The sequence below is a fragment of the Petromyzon marinus genome, chromosome 12 (assembly GCF_048934315.1).
Source record: "Petromyzon marinus isolate PM22_M1 ecotype Great Lakes invasive population chromosome 12, UKy_Petmar_22M1.pri1.0, whole genome shotgun sequence".
Lineage (NCBI taxonomy): Eukaryota > Metazoa > Chordata > Hyperoartia > Petromyzontiformes > Petromyzontidae > Petromyzon > Petromyzon marinus.
Genome location: NC_133678.1, coordinates 12587520 through 12614194, shown reverse-complemented (window position 1 = coordinate 12614194; position 26675 = coordinate 12587520). Strand labels below are relative to the sequence as shown.

At 45.2% G+C, this 26675-nt stretch overlaps 2 protein-coding genes across 7 annotated transcripts in view; one reads left to right on the top strand and one right to left on the bottom strand.

Moving 5' to 3' along the window:
- Positions 1-17395, top strand: part of LOC116941548 (MFS-type transporter SLC18B1) — a 30340-nt gene extending 12945 nt beyond the window's left edge. For all 5 annotated transcript variants that reach the window (XM_076066628.1, XM_032952711.2, XM_032952712.2 and 2 more), the window contains 9 exons: positions 1112-1268; positions 2074-2210; positions 2411-2512; positions 3371-3462; positions 4587-4682; positions 6594-6668; positions 8307-8400; positions 10950-10999; positions 12756-17395. In XM_076066628.1, coding sequence (XP_075922743.1) covers positions 1112-1268; positions 2074-2210; positions 2411-2512; positions 3371-3462; positions 4587-4682; positions 6594-6668; positions 8307-8400; positions 10950-10999; positions 12756-12819 — 867 coding nt within the window. In that variant the 3' untranslated portion in view covers positions 12820-17395. The remainder of the gene's footprint in view (positions 1-1111; positions 1269-2073; positions 2211-2410; positions 2513-3370; positions 3463-4586; positions 4683-6593; positions 6669-8306; positions 8401-10949; positions 11000-12755) is intronic.
- Positions 17298-25541, bottom strand: LOC116941549 (protein phosphatase 1 regulatory subunit 14B). Of its 2 annotated transcripts, none has more exons than XM_076066630.1 (4): positions 25048-25541; positions 21635-21718; positions 20959-20991; positions 17298-20566 (listed from the first exon to the last, which is right to left on the bottom strand). In XM_076066630.1, the coding sequence occupies exons 1-4, from the start codon at positions 25339-25341 to the stop codon at positions 20498-20500; spliced, it is 480 nt and encodes a 159-aa protein (XP_075922745.1). In that variant the 5' UTR covers positions 25342-25541; the 3' UTR covers positions 17298-20497. The 2 variants fall into 2 exon arrangements, with proteins under 2 accessions (XP_075922745.1, XP_032808604.2); XM_032952713.2 differs by having other exon boundaries at positions 25123-25492.
- Positions 25542-26675: the final 1134 nt, after the last annotated feature.

Sequence of the window (26675 nt, the reverse complement as noted above, 5' to 3'; positions counted from 1 at the left end):
ACATTAAAAGCAGTTTTAAGGAAATTAGTTTTCAATGTGTGTGTGTCACCTGTGTGTGTCATCTGTGTGTGTGTCACCTGTGTATGTGTCACGTGAGTGTGTGTGTGTGTGTCACCTGTGTGTGTGTCACCTGTGTGTGTATGTGTCACGTGAGTGTGTGTGTGTGTCACTTGTGAGTGAGCGTCGCCTGTGTGTGTGTTATACAGGCTGGGCCTTTCTCAGTGTGGATGAGTGAGTAGCGTGTGAGGTCTTCTGTAGTGTAGACCAAGTCTCGTTTAATACTCAAATTACCTGGTCTCTCATGGGCTCTCTGGGCAATGTACTGACACCGGTTTCTCACGTAGAAGCTGAGCCATGCTGCCGACATGACATCCCGCGCAGTGAACGAATCTAAAAACTTACAGCAGACACGGTGGTGATGCTGTGTTCTCGCAGTGAACCTACCGATGTTACTTGACACGGTGATGTTCCATTAACCCTACCCGTGGCCCTGCTTGGCCCCGAGCCAGTTGTCTTGAGGCCAGCGTATCACCGTTTGGTTCCGGCTCGGCACGACAAATAGCCAGCGGTTGTCACCTGCACCACGAAGGCACTGCGCTCACTTTGCGCGGATAATCGACTGGCTGGCTATTCACGCAGTCTATGCATGCAGCTCAACTGAAGGAAGACTGGCGGTACATCCAGCCCCGCTACTCGGTAGTTCCTCCACTGCTAGACTGACAGAACCCCAGTACAGCCAGCCCTGCCGTTCGCTAGTTCCCCGCATGTTCAGGGTGCCGCCGGTGTGCGGCGAGATGTTAACGACTTCGCCTCGTATACAGGAGGTCGGGGGTTCGATCCCGACCCTGACGCCTGCTCTCTATGTGGATTTTGCATGTTCCCCCTGCGGCCGTGTGGATTTTTTTCTGGGTCCTCCGGTTTTTTCCCTCCACATTTAGAATCAGCATCATGCGTTCAGAGTCTTTGGAATGCTATAAATTTGCCACGTGATAAGCCACTTCGTTGAGCTATCATGTGCAGCCAGGTTGCTTCTGATAAAGAGCTATATAGCTCAGTGGGCCTTACCTGGTAAAATAAAAATAGTGCTGTTTGGTGCGCGGTTGACTGGCAGGGCTTCCTGGAGATCTTCACGGGCCTTGGCCTGGTGCTCGGCCCACCTGTGGGCGGCTTCCTGTACGAGCTGTGGGGCTTCAAGTTGCCGTTCCTCGTCATCGGCACCTTTGTGCTGCTCATGATCCCCATCAACTTCGCCATCCTGCCGCCGCAAGGTCAGAGTTCGACCCTCGGCATAGACTCCCCGGGGGGCGCATGAGCAACAATGCTTACGGTGCGTGCAGGCCACGTGCTGGATTTATGCAATGAGGAATTGAACTCGGAAATCCGAGAGTGAACTCTGAAATCTGAGTTCACTGCCTGATTGAGCTCAAAGCAGTTTAAGCACAGCGGTCGGATGTTGATGTTGAATTCGGTCATGAAATCTTAAGCCACTTGTGAGGAGCTTTATCACTCAGAATTTGATCGCTACATTGGCAACATATAATTAATATCTTTGTAAACATGACCATCTTGTCGGGTGGTGGAGGGGTCAATGTCAAGAATTTTGTCATTCATCACCACGTGGCCTGAACCAAAAACAAAACATGGATCATTGTATTGACCATGAAAACCTACAAGTTAAGTATATTGTTAAAAATTCTGCAATGACATTCAGCGACATCTTTGTGAAACGGGCACAAATTATATTTAGCGCCTGGCACACGAAGACAAATAGAATCATTATAATTCATGCAAATTATGTTAAATTTTGACATAGACCATGCCCCTTCAGTCTCGAGGCAGAGCGAGCGGCCTCTCATGCGCATCAGCTCCACACACTGCCCAGCCACCTCCTCCCACCACTCGGCTAGCCCTACCCTCTGCCCGTATCATGAGCCGAGCATGAGGCCAGAACAATTTTTAATCGGTATAAAACCACAGGAGCTTCGGGACAGCCTTTCTGTAACCACCGGGTCTCTCCTGGCCAAACTTGACGGACGACGTTGCAAAAAAACGATTTGTGGCGCCGCCTCCCAGATTCGGTGCCGAGCAATGGCTCGTTTGTGCGGCTCGTGATGCTGCCGCCCATCGTCATCGTCTCGCTGCTCATCTGCTCCCTGGGAAGCTCGCTCGGATTCTTCGACCCCACCTTCTCCCTCTTCCTCTCCGAGCAGGTGAATTTGCGTCCCACGTCGCATTTCCCGTCGACCTCCTGATCTCTCATAGCCTCCTCCGGCCCGCCTCTTGCGCACCACCAAGTCCCTCACCGTTCGGTGTCTTGTGGAACTCTGTCGTACCGAGTGGCGGAGTGGCCCGGACGTAGCGGCAGTGTTGGTTTCACGTGGTTTTTTGCCTCGCGTTTGGATGTTTGCAGTTTGACCTGAAACCCGGGAAGATCGGCCTGGTGTTCGCGGGGCTCTGCATCTCCTACGCGCTGAGTTCCCCTTTCATTGGATACATCAGTGACAAAAAACCGGTGAGTGTTCAACCGGGCTCAGCGAGCGTGGCGAGTTGACCGTCTGAGCCCAGCCACCAGCGGTTCCACATTTTAACAGATGCGATTTGAACATACCGGTCGGAAATGCTAATGAAAAACAATCCAAATCGATTTGCATAATCATTTTGATTCCCGTCATTGTTAGGTCACATGCGTGTTAATTTAATAGACGGGTTGCAACTGCTTCTCCATGTCGGGGTATATAGTTTTAGAGGAGTTCTTGAAAAACTTGGTAACGAACACGTATTATATATTCCTCAGATGGCCATACGATTAACTGATTCCATCCATAATAATAGGGTTTTTTTCTGGCAACAAAACTTAACCCTTTTTACAAGGATTCATGTCTGCATTAACCGCAATACCTGCAGTGAAAATGCAAACAAAAAAACATCCTATGATAATATATGCATTGTCCTTGAAACTGATTGGTCCACACCAAGGGACGGCTTTCTTTTGAGCCTCGACCCAATTGGTGCTCGACCAGATGACATCATCTGGACAATGCATATATTATCATAGGATGTTTTTTGTTTGCATTTTGACTGCAGGTATTGCGGTTAATGCAGACATGAATCCTTGTAAAAAGGTTTCAGTTTCGTTGCCAGAAAAAAGGGGAAAAACCCTATTATTATTTATTGGTACTGGCAAAGGAGGTCTAATGATGATTCCATCCACTTAAGTCCTCCTATTCCCAACAACAACAACAACTGACTTGGTGGACATCGAGATGTTGGTGGCTTACCAGGTTCTTCCAGGTCTCGCCTCGTCTCCGGCTGCTCCAGCCCCTGTGAAGGTGTCTCCCTGTCCCCTCCGTGTCATTTATTTTGTTTGCAGCATCTGAGGCGACGCATCATGGCGATCGGGGCCTTCGTGTCCGGCATCTGTTTCTGCATGCTGGGCCCTGTGCCGTTCCTGCACATCCCCACGTGAGTTCCGTCGCATTCCTGGAGAAGAGCGTCGTCGTCTTTGTTGTTTTGACATTCATTTTTTGTCTCCCAAGTTAAGCGGCCAGGCGGATCGGGACACAGCGCCGAGCCGGCACTGCTGAGATCCTACATTCAAATACAAGTTTGACCTGGCTGGGATAAACATTCACTAATTGTCTATGAACATCAATTGGCTGAAGACTTCTTCATATGTAGAGAACTGCAGAGCAGTTGTTGGCGCTGGCTCACCACCTGGCGGTCTTTGAGCTTGGTCTGTGGTTCCTCAGCGATTGTGAGATGCAATTTGCATGAAACAACACTATATATATGTACAACATTGATCGTGAGATTGATCATTCGATTAAACAAGGTTCTCAAGTTTAGTGAGTTTTGGTCTCAGCTGGCCACCAATCGTTGCATTGTAATTTATCTAAATTGAATAAAACCAACGCCATTTTGGTGTTTTTGTGTGCAGTCTTTGCTGTCAGGCCATGAACTCTCTACGCTTGATTACCCAGTTTCATCGCGGGTGTGGTTGAAACCTGGATTCAAACCCAGGCTATCATTTGTCATAGTGTAATGACGACTTCGACGCACTTGTGTTGAGATGGTTTCATTACTAAGGAGCCACGTACTCACGCTCGGGACAGGTGGAGACCTCCACTGCAACAGCCCCGAGTCTCCCGCGCATCTCCCCCTTATATACGGTCCGAGGCCACGTCCCCATTCCTGAACCTTCTCGCTGGCTCTAGACCGCTCGCTCTACCGGCAGACTTTACCGTCCTCTTCCGTCACCTGGCCACGCTCCTGTTCTCGATCATTCCTGTAGCCACCAGTCCATTCGGACTGCAGGCTGTCTCCCTTGTCATTACCTCCCGTGGCCACTAGTCCACTCACCCCTTAGGTAGACTCTACTGTCATTGCAATAGTGAGGTCACTTCTGAAAAAGAGCTGTATAGCTCAGCGGGCCTTACCTGATGAAAACACAGTTCAGTTTCAGGTTAGGGTGGCCCGGGAGACTGTGAACCTCTCGGGGATTCTCTTCTTCTCTGCTCGTGCCATTCATATCCGCTGGCGGGCGCCGTGTGTGCGTGCCGCTGCTTCCCTGTGGCCGGTGCGAGCAGGCAGTTGTGGTTGCTCGTCATGGTGCTCTTCGTGCTTGGAGTCTCCATCGGCACAGCCATCGTCCCCACCTTCTCTGAAATTCTCTCCATGGCCTAGTGAGTCGGGGGGGGGCGGGCTGGGTCCATTGGCCGGGTTTCGCTACCCATTGCGCGCCCGGTGGGTGGTCGCACTAGGATGGAATGTGACTCCGTTGATGGAGTCAGAAGGGCTCGTGTGGTTGTTGTGCAAGTCTACGGTTTAACACCATTGTTCAGTCCACAGACAAACCTTTATATGATAAGGTTCCAAAATTAAATACAGAAAGGTGGCCATAAATACTTTACAGGGGGTCCCCTGTGCACTTGGATTGGTATTGCATCTACACTTGCGTGTTTCATCTAGACCGCCTGTGTCAAGTCTTGCCGCACAGATTGAATCGCTCTATGGCAGTCAGGAATATGCTGTGTGTAATATTCATCCTACCGCGTAGGTTTTTCGCGGCTGTGCTGCTGATCTCTCCGATCTGCGTTCAGGTCGTTGCTGAATGACGTCCGGCCAGTTTGACTACACCTGCTGTGAGCTGCTTCTTCAGGAACTCGATTTTAGAATCAGAATATTTATTTATCCTGGAGGAATCCGACGAGCTATGAAGTTATTTTTCACAGATGTCCAGCAGAGCTGGGTGAGAAACGTACAACAACAAAACAATACAAAAATATGATAGGAATGCAAAGTATAGGAAAGGTAACAACATCACTAATAAAAATAAAACTTATTTGTATTTTTTTATTTACAGCTTTCGTGACTGCAGGGATTCATATTCTTGGTTCTTTCGGTAAAGTCACGTAGAAGGGAAACAAAATAATAATAAAAATAAAACAATAAAATCCTCACGACGTTCGACTGCAACACAAGCAATCATCATCAGGTGTGAAAACCACAACAAGAAAAATTTGGAAAAAGTGGCGGTTATTTTTAACGTTAGCACCACGGATAGCGATTTGACAGTTATTCAGATGGACGAGTCCATCTATGTTCGGAAAAGAGGAGGGGGGAGACGAAAAATAATGGATGCGGTCTGAAAGCCACCTTAAGCGTGATCAATCAATTAAGACCCGAAATGGTTTATCAAATCCTTCCAATGATTGCTAAGCCATGAGGCTATCCACATATACAAACACAGAGACAATTTCAACCGAGAAGATGAATTCTGGCTTAGCAATCATTGGAAGGATTTGATAAACCATTTCGGATCTTAATGAATTGATCACGCTTAAGGTGGCTTTCAGACCGCATCCATTATTTTTCGTCTCCCCCCTCCTCTTTTCCGAACATAGATGGATCGTCCATCTGAACAAACTGTCAAATCGCTCTCCGTGGTGCTAACGTTTAAAAATAACCGCCACTTTTTTCAAATTTTTCTTGTTGTGGTTTTCACACCCGATGATGATCGCTTGTGTTGCAGTTGAAACGTCGTGATAATTTTATTGTTTTATTTTTTTATTGTTTCCCTTCTACGTGACTTTACCGAAAGAACCAATAATTATTTGTATTTATTTCATTTTTATTATAGTTAAAGCTATTAGCTTCTTTTTCAGCAACGACCTGGCCACAAATGATACCTCAACGAATTGGCTTATCTGGAAATGTTTAGCAGCCAAATAATATAAACGCATGTTTCTAAATGTGGAGGGAAAAACCGGAGGACCTGGAGAAAAAAATCCACGCGACCATGGGGAGCGAGAAGTGCAAACTCCAAATATACAGCAGGCGTCAAGGTCTGCATGAAACCCACGACCTCCTGCATACCAGGCAACTGGAACATCCTGACAAACGACACATGATACAACCCGTAAACACGTCGGAGAGAGCTCTGCAGCTCCAGCGCAAAAACCTTACGGAGTCGTGGTATAAACATGGGTGCTTGTGTAATGGTAATGCAGGTGACTATAGCGCCAAGCAGGAGTGTAGTACCTGGCTGTCCCGGGAGGCCTGCATTTGTAATGGAACCTGTATCTGCCCCGCAGTGAGAATGGCTTCGAAGAGGGTCTGGGTACGCTGGGCCTGGTCTCGGGCCTCTTCTCAAGCCTCATGTCCTTCGGGTGAGCAGACCGACGCTGCTAACAAACGCTCATCTGCACGGCCCTTACCCCCACCGCCTGTCGCTATTGTAGTCACCGGCCGAGGAGGTCCCGATCGCTCGACCACTCGATCGCTGCCTCGCCTGGTTCACTCAAACTTCCAGTTCCACCTTCTGGGCTCTGCCGTGTGCGGGTCAGCCGCTCAACATTGTGCACAGTTGTTTTGTTGGGCAGCTTCGCGTGCAGCAGGGGTGGTGCGCGCGTGCCAAAAACGGTGCCGAAACGGTGTGGCCTATGATCGACCTTGGCCACGCGCCGGTCTGTTTCGTCCGACTCAAGGAAATTTGGCTAGCTGGGGCCTACGCACGAAAGTAGCTGAAATGCAGTGGAGAAGTAAGGCACTGCTGATCCGTGTCCCCCCGGGCTGACTGGCACCAGCGAGTAAGTTACGAGCAGAGTGGCGGCAGCGGTTGGGATATAATCACCTCGCTGTGAGCCACGAGGCCATGAGCCGCAGACACAAAGGATTGGCCTGTACACTGACAGATGTCAAACATCTATCCCCCTTCCCGTCACCAGCATCTTCATATTAGCATTAACCTGTGGGTTTTATGAATAGTTGTTTCTCATTCGCAGCTGATTAAATGAGGCGAGCCCTAGAGGAGTTTCAACATCCCCGGCTCCGGCAAGATGTTGCTGAATAAGACCTAGTGAAATCAAAATCTTTCAAGGTGTTGCCTTAAAGAAATGAAGCTGCAACAATACATTGGTTCAGAAGACTGTGGAATGTATGACACTCGTAATTTAATACCCACAATCCACCACTGCAGCATCTGTGTACGTTAAACGTTAGCATTTATGTCCCTTGTCTTAAATTATCTGCCAACCCCGCAAAAAAGTAAGTCGACGCCCAATCGGCTCATAACCCAGTTGATGTGCAAAATACCAAGCCTGTTGATGCATTACCCACGTTCCACAAAGGCAGCGCACGATATTCTTTTTAATACCATTGCTGTCAACCAATACGGTTTACCCGTATTCTTGTACAGAGAAAAAAATATGTTTTTTTGTGTTTCTCCCTTGTGATGGGACTTTGTCGGATGAACGTTGAGATCTATGAGGGCACGGGGTCGACCAATAAGGTCTGAATTGGTTTGTAATAAGGTAGGCACTGCCAAGGGGTTGACCGGTAGGGAATAGCAACGGTTGAAACAAAAAAATATGTTTTTTTGTGTTTCTCCCTTGTGATGGGACTTTGTCGGATGAACGTTGAGATCTATGAGGGCACGGGGTCGACCAATAAGGTCTGAATTGGTTTGTAATAAGGTAGGCACTGCCAAGGGGTTGACCGGTAGGGAATAGCAACGGTTGAAACACCCTCTGGTAGCCGGGTAAACGTGTAGCTTTGGGGGAACTCAACTAAGAGTTCCCCAAAAACTAAACGTTCAGCCCGGCTGCGGAATTGAAGGTGCGGGGGAAGGACATCAAACTAAACTGTTTTTTGTGTTTAGTTCATTGTCCTTCCCCCCGCACCTCCGATTAGCACGGTTGGCTACGTACAGTGCAATAGAAGTTCAACATACGTACTGTACATACATGCACAGTTCAACTTACGTGGAAACAGCGCAGTGACGGCCGCCCCCTTTCCGTGCACACCAGGAGCTTCGTGGGCCCCACGCTGGGCGGATTCCTCAACGAGCGAATCAAGTTCAAGTGGGCGGCCGCCGTGCAGGGACTCTTCCTGCTCGTGGCGGTGAGCAGAGACGTGCATCGCTCCACCCCAGAGACGGCACGCCCGGCCGTGGGCAATGCGGTTTAACCCCAACTCGTTACGCGTTGCTGCGGAGCGTTATTAACGTATGTGGAACTTCGTTCGCACCGTACGTAGCCATCGGTGCTAATTGGAGGTACGGGAGAAGGACAATAAACTAAACACAAAAAGCAGTTCTAAAGAAATGAGCTTCCAATTTAGATGTAAAAGTGCGTAGCTCCAGTAGCTTCCTAATATCGGAAGGAAGAGTGTTCTAGATGGCTGAAGAAGCGCATCTGAAAGCGTGCAATGCAGTGACTGTCTTTGTTCGATGACTAGCCAAAGAGGGGTCACTGCATGGGTAAAGACCTGGTATGTAAGGAGGTCGTGGGTTTGATCCCAACCCCCTTGACGCCTGCTGTATATTTGGAGTTTGTGTGTTCCCTCTCTCCGTGGTTGCGTGGATTTTTATCCGGGTCCTCTGGTTTTTCCCACCACATTTAGAATGAACGTGCGTTTTGAGTATTTGGCTGCTATAAATGTCCGCTTGATGAGCTACTTTGTTGAGCTATCATTTGTGATAGCCAGGTCACTTCTGAAAAGGAGATGTATATCAATGGACCTCACCTGGTGAAATAAAAAATATTAATGAAAAATAGTAAGAAACAGGCCCTTGCAGGGTGGGCTGGTAGGAACATTGGAATTTTTTTTACACCCAACAGCACGAGATTTCACTTCGTTAAAGTATTGAAAGGGGACGGACGGACGGACACATTAATCTATTGCAGGCTGGTACACTCAGTTTACAACTTCGTTCCTACCAGTATTATTTCATCCATAGTGACAAGAAGCAAGAGGGCTCGCTAGCGTTAGTGAAAGGTGGCGTTTGCTGTGTACCCCCCTAAAGTAAAACAATTTAAGTTCGCCGGTTACATTCACCCCTTCCTCGCCCGCTGCTCGCGTTGGTTTCGCCCACACGACCCTCTCCCTCCACCACCAAACTGTCGCGTTTTGGCGGGAGAAGGCGGCTGTGTGTTCTGAGGAGACTAACAACCACCACCACAACATCTATAATCATAAGTAAAACTACTATAATAATAACATCTACAATCATAACTATAACACTAATAATAACATCAACAACTTACAACAACAATAATATAAACAATAATAACATCAACAACTTACAACAGCAATAATAAAAACAATTACAATAGTAATAAAAACATGAACTGCTATAATAATAACTAATACTGTAAATAATAACAACTACAACGACTATAACAAGTCTCTGCGCTGTCTATTGCTGATTTTACACCCAACAGCACGAGATTTCACTTCGTTAAAGTATTGAAAGGGGACGGACGGACGGACAGACACATTAATCTATTGCAGGCTGGTACACTCAGTTTACAACTTCGTTCCTACCAGTTTAAGCTACTCGTGTGTGTGCTTTGAGCATAAAGGGGAATGCTCCTGGGCCAGATGGTATACAGTTAGAAATGGCAGCCAAATGTGAGCACATGCCCCCTCCCTCCTTTAGCTACACTTTCATCAGCAGTCTTCAGACTCAGAATATTTATTTATACTGAAGGAATCTATCCAATGAGCTGTAAAGTTATTTTTCACAGATATCCAGTAGGAGTGGGTCAGAACGTTACAACAACAAACAATTCCAAAACACGATCAGAGTGCAAAGTATAGCAAAGGTAAAAAAAATCACTTACAAATATATACAAATAAACCTAAATAATCTTTTATCTTACTAGGTAAAGCTCACTGAGGTATTTAACTTATTTTTCAGAAGCGACCTCAACGAAGTGGCTTATATGGAAATGTATAGCAGCCAAATACACTAAGTGCATGTTTCTAAATGTGGAGGGGGAAACCGAAGGACCCAGAGAAAAATCCACACGACCACGGGGAGAACATGCAAACTCCAAATTTACAGGCATAAGGGTCGGGATCGAACCCCCGACCTCCTGTATACCGGGCGAGGGAGATACAATGATACCACGGTGGCACCGCTTAAATAAATTATGTAAGTTCAAATTGTGTCATCAATTCCTAAGCTTGGAAAAAAGGCAGTAAAACAACAACAAAAACAGTCCCAGACCACACCAAGACAACAACACAGTCCCTCAATAAAATTGTACATTAAAATGGAACTTTCGACACATTGTTAAGAATAAACCTTCTCTTGTCCATCGGCTCAAACAACATCCCTTGAGATGCATCCTGCCCAAATCCACGATTATTGACGGTCAATATGACCAGCGCCATATGCGTATTTGTTATTGCGGATAACAAGAGCCATGATTACTGTTGATGCCTGTCCAGGTTTCTCAACGGTGGCACTTTTGCTGTCCTGCTGTCAGTGGAGCGAGCAGAGCCTTGCCGAGTTCAGAATCAGAATATGTATTCATCCTGGAAGAATCCGATGAGCTATGAAGCTCTTTTTTTAGAGATGTCCAGTAGTGTTGCCAGACACTCGGGAGTGAATTGAGTTGAATGCTAACACTGTTGACCCGTTTTGTGTACATTTGTTCCAGGCTTTCATTATGTCCACGTATTACATCTGTGTGGCCAGACGCAAGAAAAGGTACGTGTTTTTGTTTTTATTGATATTATTTACTATGAATGACGTTTGTCTACCCACGAAAGCCTCAATGAGTCATAGGACATTTGTGTAATCTCCATTGAATACCTCACAGACATAAATACCTAACAATAATAGAATATAGTAAAAAATATAGTAAAGCAATTAAAAACGTATAAATGAAAGCAAAAACAATTATCACACGAGAAACAGATGCTAATGCACAAACTTTAATCACCATCAACTAATAATTTCCTTGTAGCATAAGTCGGCTGGGCAGAATATCTTTAAACTGATCGATCATTATACAGCTACACTTAACAGAAGCATTAAACAGATAAAAGGACACTATCGTACTGATATGTAAATGGGTGATGATATACATTGAAACCTTGGATTGCGAGCATAATTCGTTCCGGAAACGTGCTCGTAATCCAAAGCACTGGTATATCAAAGCGAATTTCCCCATAAGAAATCATGGAAACTCAGATGATTCGTTCCACAACCCAAACATACTGTATTCATATAAAAATGACTAATACAAAATACCTTTTTATATTTTTATTATTAAAATTTAATATAAAGTAATCAAATTTATTAATTACATTTAATCGTGGCTGGTGTGAGGGAGACGAGAGAGAGGAGGAGGGTTATTGTGTAGGACGACTTTCACTTGCAGTACAGTTACTAAAGAACAGTCACTACACTTGGACACAAAATAAAGACATGCTTTACGCACACACACGTGGTCACAACACTATAGTAAACAGTATACACGTGGTAACAACACTATAGTACTGTAGTAAACAGTATACACTCGTACGGATGTTGACTATACGAGTGAGGCACGCCGACTGAGACCGAGCATGGGAGATGAATACCCACAATCCCGCAGAGAGAGAGAAGAACCATTGGCTCAGTTGTGATCACGTGACGCTCGGCAGACAAAGCGTATGCTGTACGTACTGTTCGTATTGCAAGACATCGCTCATTTATCAAATTATTATTTATTTGAAATTTTTGCTCGTCTTGCAAAACACTCGCAGACCAAGTTACTCGCAATCCAAGGTTTCACTGTATGTGGAATGCCATCGCAAGTGACGTGATAGATCACTCTTTCCCGTTCCGAGATGTCTGCAAGTTGCAGGGTGGGTGTCCCGTTCACCGCTGCATCTCAGAACGCGCAAGTGGTTAGCGTTAATTTTACTTTGAGAGTTGCATAGCGCCGTTGTTTTTAAAGACATTGTACTCACCGCCGAGAACTGTAGCGACACGACCACAACTCTATGATAGCTGGTGCTAAACTGTGCCACATGCCCTCCAGGCTGGCCTTCTGGGAGCATCGGTGCATCTTTCAACCTGAAAATGACCTGAAGACATACCGATAAAATTATTTAATCCAAAATAAAGGGTTTTTTTTGGGGTTAGATTGTGTAAATATCAATGTGTCGTTAAAACCCGCCACCACCCGACACAGCCAATTAGTATTTGTCACGTAAACAGAACGTGCCAATGCGATACTAGTTCAGCACACCGGTGTGTTGGAGAGTAAACCCACAACATTTACAATTCGAGTATGATGTTTTGCTGGTGATTACAACAACCTTCATCCGGTGATTAGACCGAATATTTTAGTTTTTTTTCCGATTCCGCTCCGATAACGTACACGAACGTACACTTACGTAATCTGAATGGGAAAGGGTTAACTACGAGTTGAATGCTACCTGCCCTCTGACTGCCCCCCCCCCCCCGTCCCCAGACACCGCGAGGCTCGGGAGCGGCACGAGCCTTCGGCCGATGAGACCAGGCCCCTGCTCTCCTAGAGTCCACGCTGAGCCACCATGGATGGGCAGACAGAGAGAGAGAGGGAGTGGACGCGTGTGGAGGCGGGCAGCGGGGAAACGCTTCCACTGCGGGCAGAACGCTGGGACGAGCAGGAAACACGAATGTGGGAGAGTCGGGCCTTTCCGAAATTTTTATGAAATGCAGTCGTGAAAAAGAGTGGAGCCATGGATTATTTTTTTTTACTACTCTGCGCATACTTCCACTAGCTTCAGTAAATCTCAAGTCCGTTTTCTGTACAAGTGAGACTTAAGGGAATTTCGGTCGTGGTGAACAGTTTGCTCATCCCTCCAAAGCGATTTGATGAATTAGAGTTATTGTTGCACCGTCACTTGTACTGTTTCTCGTTAAAATTTCTGCAGTTTGCTGAATTGCGTTTACTCAGTTTACCTAAACGGTTAATTGACTATAAATTACATATAGTTTGTATAAATAGTAAACGTGGAATGCAACCAGTCACATATGACGTGAACGTGAGAGTATTTTATTTATGAATTGAGGTATCGTTAAATGCCCCATTTTGCGAAAATATGCTCAGCATTTGTTACTGTCCTGCTTTCCCTGCCTCCTTAACAGTTCAATTGCATGTTGATTCTCTGCGAGTTTAACGTTGTTTTTTTTAAACCTATGGCTCCACTCTATTTTTCACAGTGGCCACTTGGCCATCGAAGGCCCAGGGAGACTCGAGAAATAACAAGCACTTGTGTTTTCTGATTTTTACAGCACTTTTATCGCTTAATCATGCCGTATCAGAGATGTTATAGTTTTGTAACAGAGAAATAATTATAGTCGTGGTTTATCACGAGTGTGGCGAAGAACGTGGTGCATGGATGTGTTGTGTCTTTGGTTTGGAATGGGTGTGTGCGTGCCCAGCTGTCTTTAGCATACGCCCGTTGTGTTGTGCAGCAGTACACTTGAGGCGCTACGGTGGCGAGATGTTAACTACCTCGCATGGTATGCAGGTCATGGGTTCTATCCTGACCCTAACGCCCGTATATTTGGAGTGTGCGTGTTCTCCCCGTGATCGTAATTTTTCTCCGGGTCCTCCGGTTTTTCCCTCCACATTCAAAAACATGCGTTTAGTGATAAGCCACTTCACCGAGCTATTATTTGTGGCCAGGACGATTCTGATAAAGAGCCAGAAAGCTCAGTGGGCCTTTTCCAGTAAAATAAAACGTTCATTTTTTTCTTCCTCCCATTCACGTTCGATCGCTATGGGCTCCTTTGCCATTACGCTTAGAGAAATTGTCAGAAGTTAAACGGCTTTCAAGTACTTAATCAATCCAGGTTGTGTCGTGGTCTATCCAACACGAGCTTGAATCTTTGTTTCTGGGAAAACAGACTTTCTAGTGCTTATTCTTAGCTCTTTCGGTAAAGTCACGTTGAAGGGAAACAATAAAATAATATATATAAAACAATAAGAATTCTCACGACGTTTCGACCATAACACAAACGGTCATCATCAGGTGTGAAAACCAACGGCAAAAAACATTTGAAAGAAGTGGCGGTTTGCATTTATTTATTTTTAAACGGTGCATTTATTTATTTTTAAACGGCGCATTTATTTATTTTTTGGAAAAAAAGCGTTAGCGCCACGGGCAGCGATTTGGCAGTTTGTTTAGAAGGACGAGTCCATCTATGTTCTGCCAAATCGCTGCCGGTGGTGCAAACGTTTTTTTTATAAATACAAACACCGTTTAAAAATAAATAAATGCAAACCGCCACTTCTTTCAAATGTTTCTTGCCGTTGGTTTTCACACCTGATGATGACCGTTTGTGTTATGGTCGAAACGTCGTGAGAATTCTTATTGTTTTATATATATTATTTTATTGTTTCCCTTCAACGTGACTTTACCGCAAGAGCTAAGAATATGAATTACTGCAGTCACGAAAGCTTTAAATCAAAATTTATAGTGCTTGTCACACAGCTCATGATAGCACCGGTGAGATGTCACTGTTGAATCACTACATGCACCACGATGAATCGTGGATGCTGCCGTAGTACAGTGGGTAGTGCAACTGGGCTTGGCAACCTAGACATTGCCCGGTTCAATCTCCCGGCACGGCGGTTCAAACGATGAGACAACTTTACTAACCCCGCCCCTGTCCACCCAGGGGTATTAATGGATGCACCAGTCGGCAGGTCACGTGCGGTGGGGTAAAGTGTGGGTACTGCCACGTCTTCAAAGACGTCTGGCCAAGACACCCACTCGAGCGTCCCTCTATATTGGAGGCCCCTTGAGGCCAGCTGTGGCATGAGCAAGATCTCGTGTGGCTGCCCTCCTTGCTAACGTCAAGTGGATTATGTCAATGTGGTAATGTCACGAGAGCCGCGTTAGGAATCGTCACTTTATAGTAATTACCCAGAAGCTTCAAACAGCCCAAGGCACGCGTCCTTGGTACGTGTACCCGAGGACCCATCTTGTGGGTTGCGTGTCCCTTCGTAAACACTAAACCGTTTGTTCGCTGATATGTTTACAAATATTTTAGTCGTCGGTTATTTAACTGGGTATGGCCCCCACAGCTACATTACGAGAACCTGGTTCAAGCTCAAGGTTGTGTGTTAACCCAGTTAGAGACCATTGGATAACCTCACAAGGCACTGCGTTGTTTTCTTAACTGGGCGTCTCGATACAAACACGTAGGCGTTTGATAAATCTAATTTATAATACTCTATTCAACATATTGGGGAAATGGACTCCTGTTAAGTTATTTTCTTTTTTTATTCAATCCTAATCTTTATCCTGGAGGATTCCGATGAACTATGAGGCACTTTTCTACAGATGTCCAGAAGGGGGCGGGTCAGAAAGTTGCAACAACAACAAAACAACACAAACGGAGTGCAAATTATAGGAAAAGTAAGCAAGTCGCTAAAAATAAATATAAGGATGTAACTAGAAATTGCAAAAGTACATCAATTACTGCGGATTTTTTTAACACGAAATACAATCTTGGGCAAGGCAACAAAAACTGTCCCAGACCACACCAAGACAACGCACAGTCGTCCCTCAGCAACATTGCACATTAAAATGTGACTATCGGTACACAGGCAAGGATCAATGTCACATCTCATTTTCAACTGTGGTTTGTATCCAGAACTAATCTTTCTCCAGGATGTTTTGTTAAATGAAGATTTACGAAACTAAGGGAGGTAACAAGGTTTCAAAACGTTACAACGGCAAAGGCTTTGTCACCTACACCAATTCTTGTTCTTAGGATAGTTAAATGGACGCCTTGGGTTTGACAGGGGTTTATGAAAGTATACTTTATCGCAGATTTGCCAATGTTATCATTTAAATCGTAGCACTTAAACTTTTATAGGTTCGATAACACATTGCCTTTGACCATGGCCTTCATTTTTCAACGGATGGCTCTTCGAAACTCCTGGACGATTTCGTATTTAAAAAAATGCTCTCACATGATGCTGGAGTAGCCGTAGAGCCTTGCACAAAAGCCTTACACAAGCAACTAACCGGTCAAATGTGCTCTGCATTGCAAAATAATGTTCAGCTCTGTCGCCGCTCTACTGATGCATGAAGGCCCTCCCAGTGCCGTATCGGGCGTGCAGATTGCTTGCCCATACTTCTCCACACTGGTCAGTGTGGGATTGTGGTGCAGTCGGGAGCGAGGAAGGGGTTGGGGCCAGAACCCAGAATCAGTTAGGATATCGGTTGCTACTAATATTCACAGGGGCCAAGGAATTACACTCAATGTTTCCGGGGTTAATTTTTTTTGCAGTGCACGTAACACGGTTTAACGATGCGGTGTGTATAATCCACTCCACATTTTAATGAAGCGAAACATATCTATTGATTTTATTTCGCCTTTTTTTTTCGTTGGCAATTGAGCAGTTGTCGAGGCAAACAAATGGTGACATTCACCGGTTAAGCCGAGAAACACTTGACGTTTCGAAGGTGTATAAATGGGTTATTTAAAAAAAAATCCTCTGCATAATTTGTGGCAGCCGGGCATCAGAAGTGCTGACGATCTCTCAAAGAGGTACAGCTGCTATGCAAAGCAAACAATTGACCGTACATTTTAAATGTGGCACCCATTCTTTAGTTGGTCACCATGCGTGCGCGTGTCGGCTTATTTTTTTGCAATTGTTTACCCGTGTGATATTGTACGGCCTCTAAGCGCTTCGCATCGCGTGAAGGTGATACGAAGTCGTTGTGCGCGCCGAGTTTTTAAAGGGAGTTAACGACACGTAATACCTACCTCATAAAATGTTGGCTTTTGAAAGGGGTATTCGATATTTTCACGTGGTTTATGATTAGGCGGTTGTCGGGTACGGTGAAGTGTGTTGGTTTGTGTCAGTTGGTATCTGGCTTCGCAAACATGTTGCTGCTGCTGCAACTAAATTAAACTTCAGTATACATAGCACCAAGCTAAACTCGGCAGTCCTGAACTGCATTACATTAAAAATCACATTGAAGATGTCCATAAGGTCAAACAGAAGTACGAGTCGAGTGATTTATTGCATAAATAAAAAAGGACGATGCAACACAAACCGAGAATGAATGAGTGAAATACAACACCGGACACCCCCCCCCCCCCCCCCAACGAATGAGGGGCCAGTGTTACTCGCATTGAATGAATGTCCACGTGCACTATTGCGAGCAGGTGGCTCGTGAAGCTTAGCCACACATCGGGGCGATTGGGTGAGGTGCAATGCAAAGTCGTGTACATAGATATGTTATTTGTACTGGAACCCGCGATGCTATGACGCTCTTTCGCAGGTGCCCAGCACCAAAGCTGAAGGGCAATGGCCGACAATGAGAGGTTACATACTTGTAGGTAAATTAAACAATTGCATGTTATCAACCAGGGAACGGTCGCCGACCTTTCAAATCTTAATATTAGTTCAGTGCTTTGGGAGGGGGTTGCAGGCCTGGTTCGTGTCGCTCACGACTAATGTAAGCCATGGGCCAGAGATTGAATTTGGGGCACCAGGTCTATAGCGCAGTGTGAGCTACTGCCCACTGCTCGCAACTTAAATGTAATTTGCATTACAGATAATTGTATGCTCGTCTTACATCGAACAAATATGAATATAAGTCCGTTTCAGTATCTCTTGCCACGTTGCAATTTTGCAGAATGCCAGTAAAATGTTTTAAAGTCTGACCCGTGTATATCATTCAAAAAGTCGTATCAATTACAATTCGTCGGTATAGTCTAGATCTAAAGACAACATTACTTTCAACCACAGCCAAAGTATTGTAATCTACAGCAAACATACACTAAATGGATGTTGTCTGTATAGTTTCCATAATCAGTGTGTAGTACATCTATGTATTATTTTAAGTAAACTACAATATATAGGTCACAGTATTCATAAAAACATGCTCGAAGTATCTAAGATCAGGAACCTGTTTTATTGTTTACGCAACAAAAAAAACCCAACTGGTATATATTTACTTTGCCTATGTACCCTGGGCTGTCTGACACGAGTTTAAAGCTTCATTAATTAAAACTGACATTACACCTCTGCGTACCATGATAACAATCTCGTAACATCACCTCCATGCATTGTAATACAGTACTCATCTACCGAATTATGCCTGATCACTTTAGTTTTTTTTTCCCGAATAATTCAAACTTGTGAGAAAGCTCAGGACATAGCCTAAAAAGGTGTCAACAAGGACTGCTCGTAATTATGGGATCCTTTCTCCAGTATGCCACGGTGGCGAGATGTTAATTACCTTGCCTGTTGTACAGGTCGTGGGTTCAATCCCAACCCTTACGCCTGTATATTTGGAGTTTGCATGTTCTCCCCGTGGTCGCGTGTATTTTTCTCTGGGTCCTCCGGTTTTCCCCTCTACATTTAGAAACATGCGTTTAGTGTATTTGGCTGCTAAACATTTCTACGTGATAAGCCACTTCTCGTTGAGCCATCATTTATGGCCAGGCCGCTTCTGAAAAATAGCTATATAGCTCAGTGGGCCTTAGCTGGTAAAATAAAAGTAGTTAATAGTATCAAGACATCAAATAAAAAACGATTTACCCTTTCTGCTGTACAGGAGTATTTATACTGGTGAAAGGGGGTCCCCCCCCTATAGCTATAACTGTTTAACCCCAGCTATGAATGATTTGGTGTTTGCTTACTCCTTGTAACTGCTCGCCTTTTGGCGGCCTTTGGTCTAGCTCGAGTGAGACGAAGCCATAAGAGAGGCTACCTCCGGTGCAGACCCAATCAGTTTCAGGGAGAGTGCATACATTATCAACGCATATTTGTTTGCGTTTTTTTTACCACATGCACGTGTGGTTAATGCAGACTTGATGCCTTGTGATTAGTGTCCGCGGGACTTTGTCGTGCTTACTCGTTGCACCTCTTTCAAATGTGTGGGCCTTTCCATGATATATATCCAACATGCACAATGAATAAACGTCAGTGCAGGCCTGAGGGCACCAGCATCTCTGCATCACATTACAGGCAGCCACCGGCTTTAGTGGCTGGGAATGACAGAACAGATAATATTTTTAAATGTACTCGTGCCAATATTTTACCCAAGAAGACCTTAACGACTTGGAACATTTTACAGGAGGCTCCTCCATTGGGTTGTTTGGCCAGTTCCATAATTGATTGAGTGGCATGTAGGAAGGAAAAAGAACACCAGAAAAAACAACAGGGAATGTTATACAAGGAGGTAAAACACTGCCAACTGCTGGCGATCTCACAGCCCCAAGCCAACAACACCTGGAAAACCCTGACGTAGTCATCCATGTCAAATATTAACCAGGCTCAACTCTATTCAGCTCCCAAGATATGACAAGCTTAGAAGCATTTAAGTTGATCGGGTCATATTTGGACCCACTCGCTGGGTGCAAAGCTCAATTGAAAAAAGCAGCAGAGCTTCCAATCATCGCCATCATCACCACTACTCTAGTGGAGGTAAAAAAAAGAGTACAGAACCTCGCGAGGCTGCGCCACGTGATCGTTGCCACGTGGCGAGGCAGATCCCCACCGTGGAACCAAACATCTTTTCTCGGGGGTCATGCGCACACCGTTCCGTTATAAATAGACCAATCGACACGAGTCAACACCGTCATGCATTTAACACGAAAAGCAATCGCACACATTGTTGCCTGCTGCTAAACGTAAAAGATTTCGGTCTCATTTGAAGCTATGCATTTTGTAACGCGATTAAGTAACTTGCGTGCCATTAACGTTGTCCAAGTGTCGTTAAAACTGATTTATTATTCATTAACGTTAAACAGTTACAAATATACGAGTTGTGCTCGAGACGGCTCAGCTCGACGTGCTACACAAATGTCTATTCCGTGCTGTGACCGAACCAAAACGTTAAAACCACCGTTGCAAAATGCAAAAGTGTAACTACAGCATTAATATTTCTGAGCCCCAAAGACCGACGTTAAACAATAAGCCACCGCCTTGGAACTCACGGCACCCAGCATGCTCTCCCTTGGCCAGCTTGCGAAACGCAAGGCTCACAACGCACACGAAGCACAGGCCCAGGTAACAAGCGGGCACCTCTCGCATGCCAGACGTGCGTGCGGGTTTGCATAGTTTCCAGCCACTAAAGCGACACTCCGGTTACTTGTAAAAGCCCATTCGCCCAACGAGTTCGCCATTCGCATTAACTACAGGATTCTTGTAGTCCGGGGGTGAGCTGCTTGACCGTAGAAGCCCAGGAGCCATCACTTCCGACTGCCGTTGTTGAGTTTCTTCATCCCTTTGAGGCTCGACAGCAGATCCGTGATGAACCCCTGCAACGAGGCACGTTAGTTTATACGTCCGCGCGACCACGAGACGGCTGTGTCGTGATTTCATATTAGTTATCAGTTCCAGTCATTGTCTGCTGCTTCCTTGTGCCCCTGGGGGGCATCAACATATCGAATAGCAAGGTGGCACTCACCTCTGGACTCCATAGTATAGGTTTCTGGGTTCGATCGTGTAAATATAAATGCATCGTTAAAACCGCCACCACCCGATATAGCCAATTAGTAAGGTTTGTCACGTAAACAAAACATGCCTATTCGTTACTAGTTCAGCACACCAGTGTGTTGGGGAGTAAACTCACAACATTTACCATTCGAGTACGCAATGTAACCCAAAAACCTCACAGATATTGTTCGCAAAAGCCAACGTTTAAACTCACCTCTGGGCTGTTGGCGCATGCCTGTAAGATTTCCTGGAATGGCATGAAAAAAAGATTTAATAAAAAATGTGAATTTGGCTGTTTTTACAAGAATAGTGTGGGTGAACACTTGTCAACATTTGACTGCTGATTCTGTATGCGAGTCCATTGTAACAAAAAATATACCCACGCTCATACTTTTTAAGGAGCTCCCTTGACAGTCATGAATCCCAACAAACTGCACATCTCTATGATGGGGGCCTGCCTATCCAAGGATAGGCTGAAATAAACTTGTCTATCGTTTCAACTGCTGCACCAGATCAAACAGTGGTTGCTCGTCAAGTGTGCTAAAGACAGCATTAATAGCTGTTGTATTTATTATGCTCGTTTACCCAGGAAAGCCTGAGCCTCGTGACTCTTTTTCAGGAGGGTCCTGACAAGTTTTAGGGACGATGAAGCGGTCAAACCATGACGCCAGCTCGCATGATCTGTAACGTCCAATATGATGCAGACGCCACGTAGCATTTCAACTAAAAAGTAGAGTATTAATGAGGGCGGCCACTGGATTCTAACATTGGACCTCTGCAAAAAGCATGCCGCCACTTGGCCATGTGACCACCGTAGTTAGTAGTGGTGATTTGCTGAGCATTACTGGTAGTAGTAATTCAAGTAGTTGTTGTTACTCCACTGAGCTCACCCGTAGCTGCTCTGCCCTCTCCTCGTCCGTGTTGAGCTCCAGGAGATGGTCGATGTCAATTTCCAGCTCCGGCATCTCTTCCTCCTGCAGCACACACAGGAGGAAAGCCTCATTGAGTCACGAGTCCTTTGCCAGTAAAGTATTGCCCCCCCTGGGGTGTCTTGCGAATTCCGTTTTACTGTTGCCTCCTACAAAAGTGAAACACTGCGTGGAAAATGCAGTGTCTGAAAGGCGAGAGTGGCTTAAGTAGTTTAAGAGTGTTTTTGGCTGCTATAAATTTTCACCTCACTTCGTTGAGCTATAATTTGTGGCCAGGTCTCTCCCGAAAACGAGTTGTTAAAATAAACATTGTTTCGAGAGTTTAATAGTTTCTGAGCAGTCTGTGAAATTTGAGTGGGGTTTTTCCAGGCACTCCAGTGGATTTTTCTGCACTGCCCCTCCACCACTCACAACTGAACATGGTCAGAATACAATTCAACACAGCAAAGAACGAGAGGTTACTGAGGCACCCATTAAACTGGCTGAACTTATCAAGGCTCCGCTCAACACAGCCCTACGTTAGAGAATCAAATGCCACGTGTTTCATAACAAGCGTAGCATCATGGCGCCTTTTCTAGGTCTCGTGACACTATTGCCTGGGTGGTTATAAAATTGGGGCAATTGACCATAAACACCATCAGATCATTTTTACATCGACGATACGCACGTTCCATCTAGTGTGTAAAAAAATCTGTGATTTCTGATTCATGTGCAACGCTTTTTGTGATTTCTTTGTAAAAAAAATACTGTGGTCATATTCAATACAATATGAACCACGAGGCCATCAAAAACAAGTGAACAGTGAACTAAGTGTCGACATTGAAGTAACAAGTTACGTGATCATGGAGGGGGAGCATAGATACAGCCGTAATAAGCACTGCAAACACATTAACTGGGGCTGTAAAGCTTTTCAAAAAAGCCATGGCCAATCCAAAGCGGGATGGATTACAACACTCGCCACTTACAGCACAAGGGTCATTTAAAACCCGATTATACAAACACGTCAGTTGTATGGGCGAATTGTACGTCCAATCGCGTGAGAAAATCTACCGTGAATGTTTCATGAAGTCATCGTGCAGGCTTGCACCGTACCTACTCCGAGCACGTTAAAGATTGAAAGATCACGACACATTAAGACGGTGTTTTGTAAATATTCACCCCAGCCACAATGATCAAAGTTTGATTGCCGGTTACGGCTGACACAAGTGACGAGTGATATCTAAGTCAATTCCTTTCAACTTCACACCGACTGGCTTGGTGATCTACGTTCAAACACCACTCCTATGACCGACACAGCCTCGGGAGGCTTTCATCCAGTGCTGGATTTACAAAAGGGTTGTGAATGATTGTCACATATTTTCTAAATTATATCTTGGCTCGAGGGGTGACATTAACCCATAACACGCAACATATACGAATGGTAAAGGACGGTTCTTAAACGGTAAATGTGATGCGTGTATCATGGTCTGGAGTATCGAATCTTCCTTGATCCATTCCACATGAAGTTTGTTTTGAAATGTTTGCATCGGAACGCAACTAAACTCAGCACCGTAATGAGAAACAGTAAACCACGGTTGCACTTTAACCCAGAACGCCACACCAAGCCATACAATCCATGCATTAAATTATTCAACTTCCATACTGCTCTCTCAAAGAAATGCTCACTCGGTGACAGTTTTTATGGATTGCAAGTCAATACTGCTCTCATTCACTTCAACAGGATTACATACAATTACAAGCCATGTTCTCCGCTGCTCGTGTTAATGTCTCCACGTAGACAAATATTTACAAAGAGCCCAAGTAATGCAAATACGTGTAATTCACGTAAATGCAGCTGTAAATCTCCAAAAAATATGCAAGACCTTGGTGTATTTTACTTAACTTCGATTTGCTATTTAGACACAAATCAATTAGTCTTACATTTACATCGAATCAGGCTTAGGGTGCGTAAATTGTAGCCAGCTGACTTTGTGATGCGCATAAGCGCTTTATTCGCCTCTAAATTTAAACACAGCCACCGCCGTTCGGCAGTAAAGCGGAGGTTAAAGATAGCGAGATTATGTGCATGTGCAGGCCACTGCGTGTAACCACGGAATAGCCCAATTGTGTAGCTTGTACAAGACCTGTAAAGGAATGATGAAGTGCACCATAACTGGCCATCTGGTCTTCACTTGTATAGCGTCGTAATGAATGGGCTACCTTCCCAATGAAATTATCGGTGACAATTTATTTCTCTAAGTTCACAATGTATACGGTTCTTTAACCGGTATAAAATCGACGCCTGCTGTATATTTGGAGTTTGCGTGTCTCACTCTTCCCGTAGTCGCCGTTTTCCCCCCCTCCACAATTAAGATTAACATCGCCACGCGTTAACAATATTTGGGCTGCTACAAATGTCCACATGGTGATTAAGCCGCTTCGTTGAGCTATCATCTGTGGCCAGGTCGCTTCTGAAATAAGAGCTATAATAGCTCGTGGGCCTTTTAAATTAACCTTACTATTAAAATAAAATAAAGTTTTAGTGAATTAAAAAGGGGGGGGGGGGGTCACAAGACATCTGGACCCACCCCCTTGTACTGGGCTTCTATCATCCCGGCCTTAACCAACAACTGATAAACAATCTATATTTGAAGTTTTCGTGACTGCAGGGATCCATACTCTTTGGTTCTAAAGGTTCCTCAGTTTGGGTAAAGCCACGTAGGTATAAAATAAATAAAATCAGTGATTTATTTTATTTTATACCTACGTGATGATTTAATTTAATGTATTTTATACCTACGTGATAATTTATTTTATACCTACGTGATGATTTATTTTATACCTACGTGATGAATTATTTTATTTTATACCTACGTGATGATTTATTTTATACCTACGTGATGATTTTATTTATTTTATACCTACGTGATGATTTTATTTATTTTATACCTACGTGATGATTTCTTTATTTTATACCTACGTGATTTATTTTATTCCTACGTGATGATTTATTTCATTTTATACCTACGTGATGAATTATTTTATTTTATACCTACGTGATGATTTATTTTATTTATACCTACGTGATAATTTATTTTATACCTACGTGATGATTTATTTAATACCTACGTGATGAATTATTTTATTTTATACCTACGTGATGATTTATTTTATACCTATGTGATGATTTATTTATTTTATACCTACGTGATGATTTATTTTATTCATACCTACGTGATGATTTATTTTATACCTACGTGATGATTTATTTTATTTATACCTACGTGACTTTACCCAAACTGACAAACAGCGCGCCAATAAAAATGTCACGGTCAAACGAAGTCGTTTACCCCTGACACTTCACCCATTGTGGGCCGGTGTGTAAAGATCCTCACCACCACCCCCCGAGCCCCCCACGGGGGTGGAACTGTGTTGGTTGGGCAGGTGGGCGAGTGGCGAGCGAGTCTCACGGGGCAGGCGTAGAGCTGCGTGAGCCTCTCGTCCACCCAGCCCTCCAGGTCGAGGCGGCGCTGCAGCTCCCGGCGGTTATACTTCACCGTCACCTTGCCCTGCCTGCGGCCCGGCGCGCCAGCCCCGGCATCCTCCTCCTCCTCCCCCTCGCACTCTCCTTCCTCTTCGGCGCCCGCCTCCGCCTCGAAGCACACGCGAGCCCCGCTGCTCTCCGACATCGTTTGTCGTCGCTCTTCCTCCTCTCTGCGTGCCCCCACCACCAACAACCAACAACAACCACCACCGCAGCCTCGACGCAGGATCGCACCTGCGAGGTGAACCGATGGTGTGACGTCATCGCGCACGCTGCGTGGACGACGTCACGCGCGCTGCGCTCGTCGTTGGGGGACGAACGTTGCGCGGCTGACGTCACGACGCAACCCAGGTAACGTGCAGGCGAGGGATCGCCCTTGCGCTTGCGGTGACGTATTCGCGAGCGTTGCGTGGTGACGTCACGCGACGTTGTTCAGCGCTGACGTCACAGTCCACGTCAATTACGTCACGATGGAGCCCAGGTAAAGGGCTGTCAGGAGACCGTTACGCCGCACTGGCGATGACGCAGTCGCGCACGCTGCGTGGCGACGTCACGCGACGATGCTCAGCGCTTGGCGAATGGTGCGTAATGACGTCGATGGTCCCGCGTGGGCACAGCACGACGGAACCCAGGTGAGCTGCGTGTCATGGTGGTGACGTCAACGCGCTGGCGGTGACTGCACGTGACGCGATGACGTCGAGTACGTAATTGCGTCCTCGATGACGCGCCCAGTCGAGGCGTGCAAGGTGCACGGAGGATCTCGAAGCCAACGCATTTATGGCTTTATTTTGGTGAAAACGTGTTTTGGTTTGGCCATGTTTTTGTTTATTGTAGTACGGAGTTAGACTGATGGCCTTAATCTTAGTTGTCTTGTGTTGTTTGACTTGCATCCCACTGGGATTTTTGCACACAGCGTTGGTGTACGGTGCTATTTCAGGAATATTTTTAATGTTTTTTTTTCCTGGATGTTCTGTTTGCACAGTCACATAGTCACTTTGAGATGTTTTCTTGTTCGTGTTTCTTGTTTGTTGCGGTTGCACCCAATTCAAGAGCCGAATGGCTCACAGGGCTATACCAAATAAATGGAACTATAAATGGAAAATTGGCCCGTGTGAGAGACGGCGTGTAAGGGGCCGTCCATAAATGACGTCACGCACCTAGGGGGTGGGGGGCAGACATGTGACGATGTGTAACGAGGGGGGGTTTGAGAAATGTGACGTCACATCAAAATTCGCAACTTTAAATATAGACAACACGTTCTATTTAATTAAATAGATTTTTTAATCATAAAGGTTTTTGGGTTAGATCGCGTTATTTATAAATGTGTCGTAACCCTCCACCACCCGACACGGCCAATCAGCAAAAAAAATGTCACGTTGACAAAAGACAAAATAGTTCACTACTTTAGCCCACCGGTGTGTTGAAGAGTGAATCCACAACATTTACAGTTTGAGTACGACGTTTCGCTGGTAATTACAT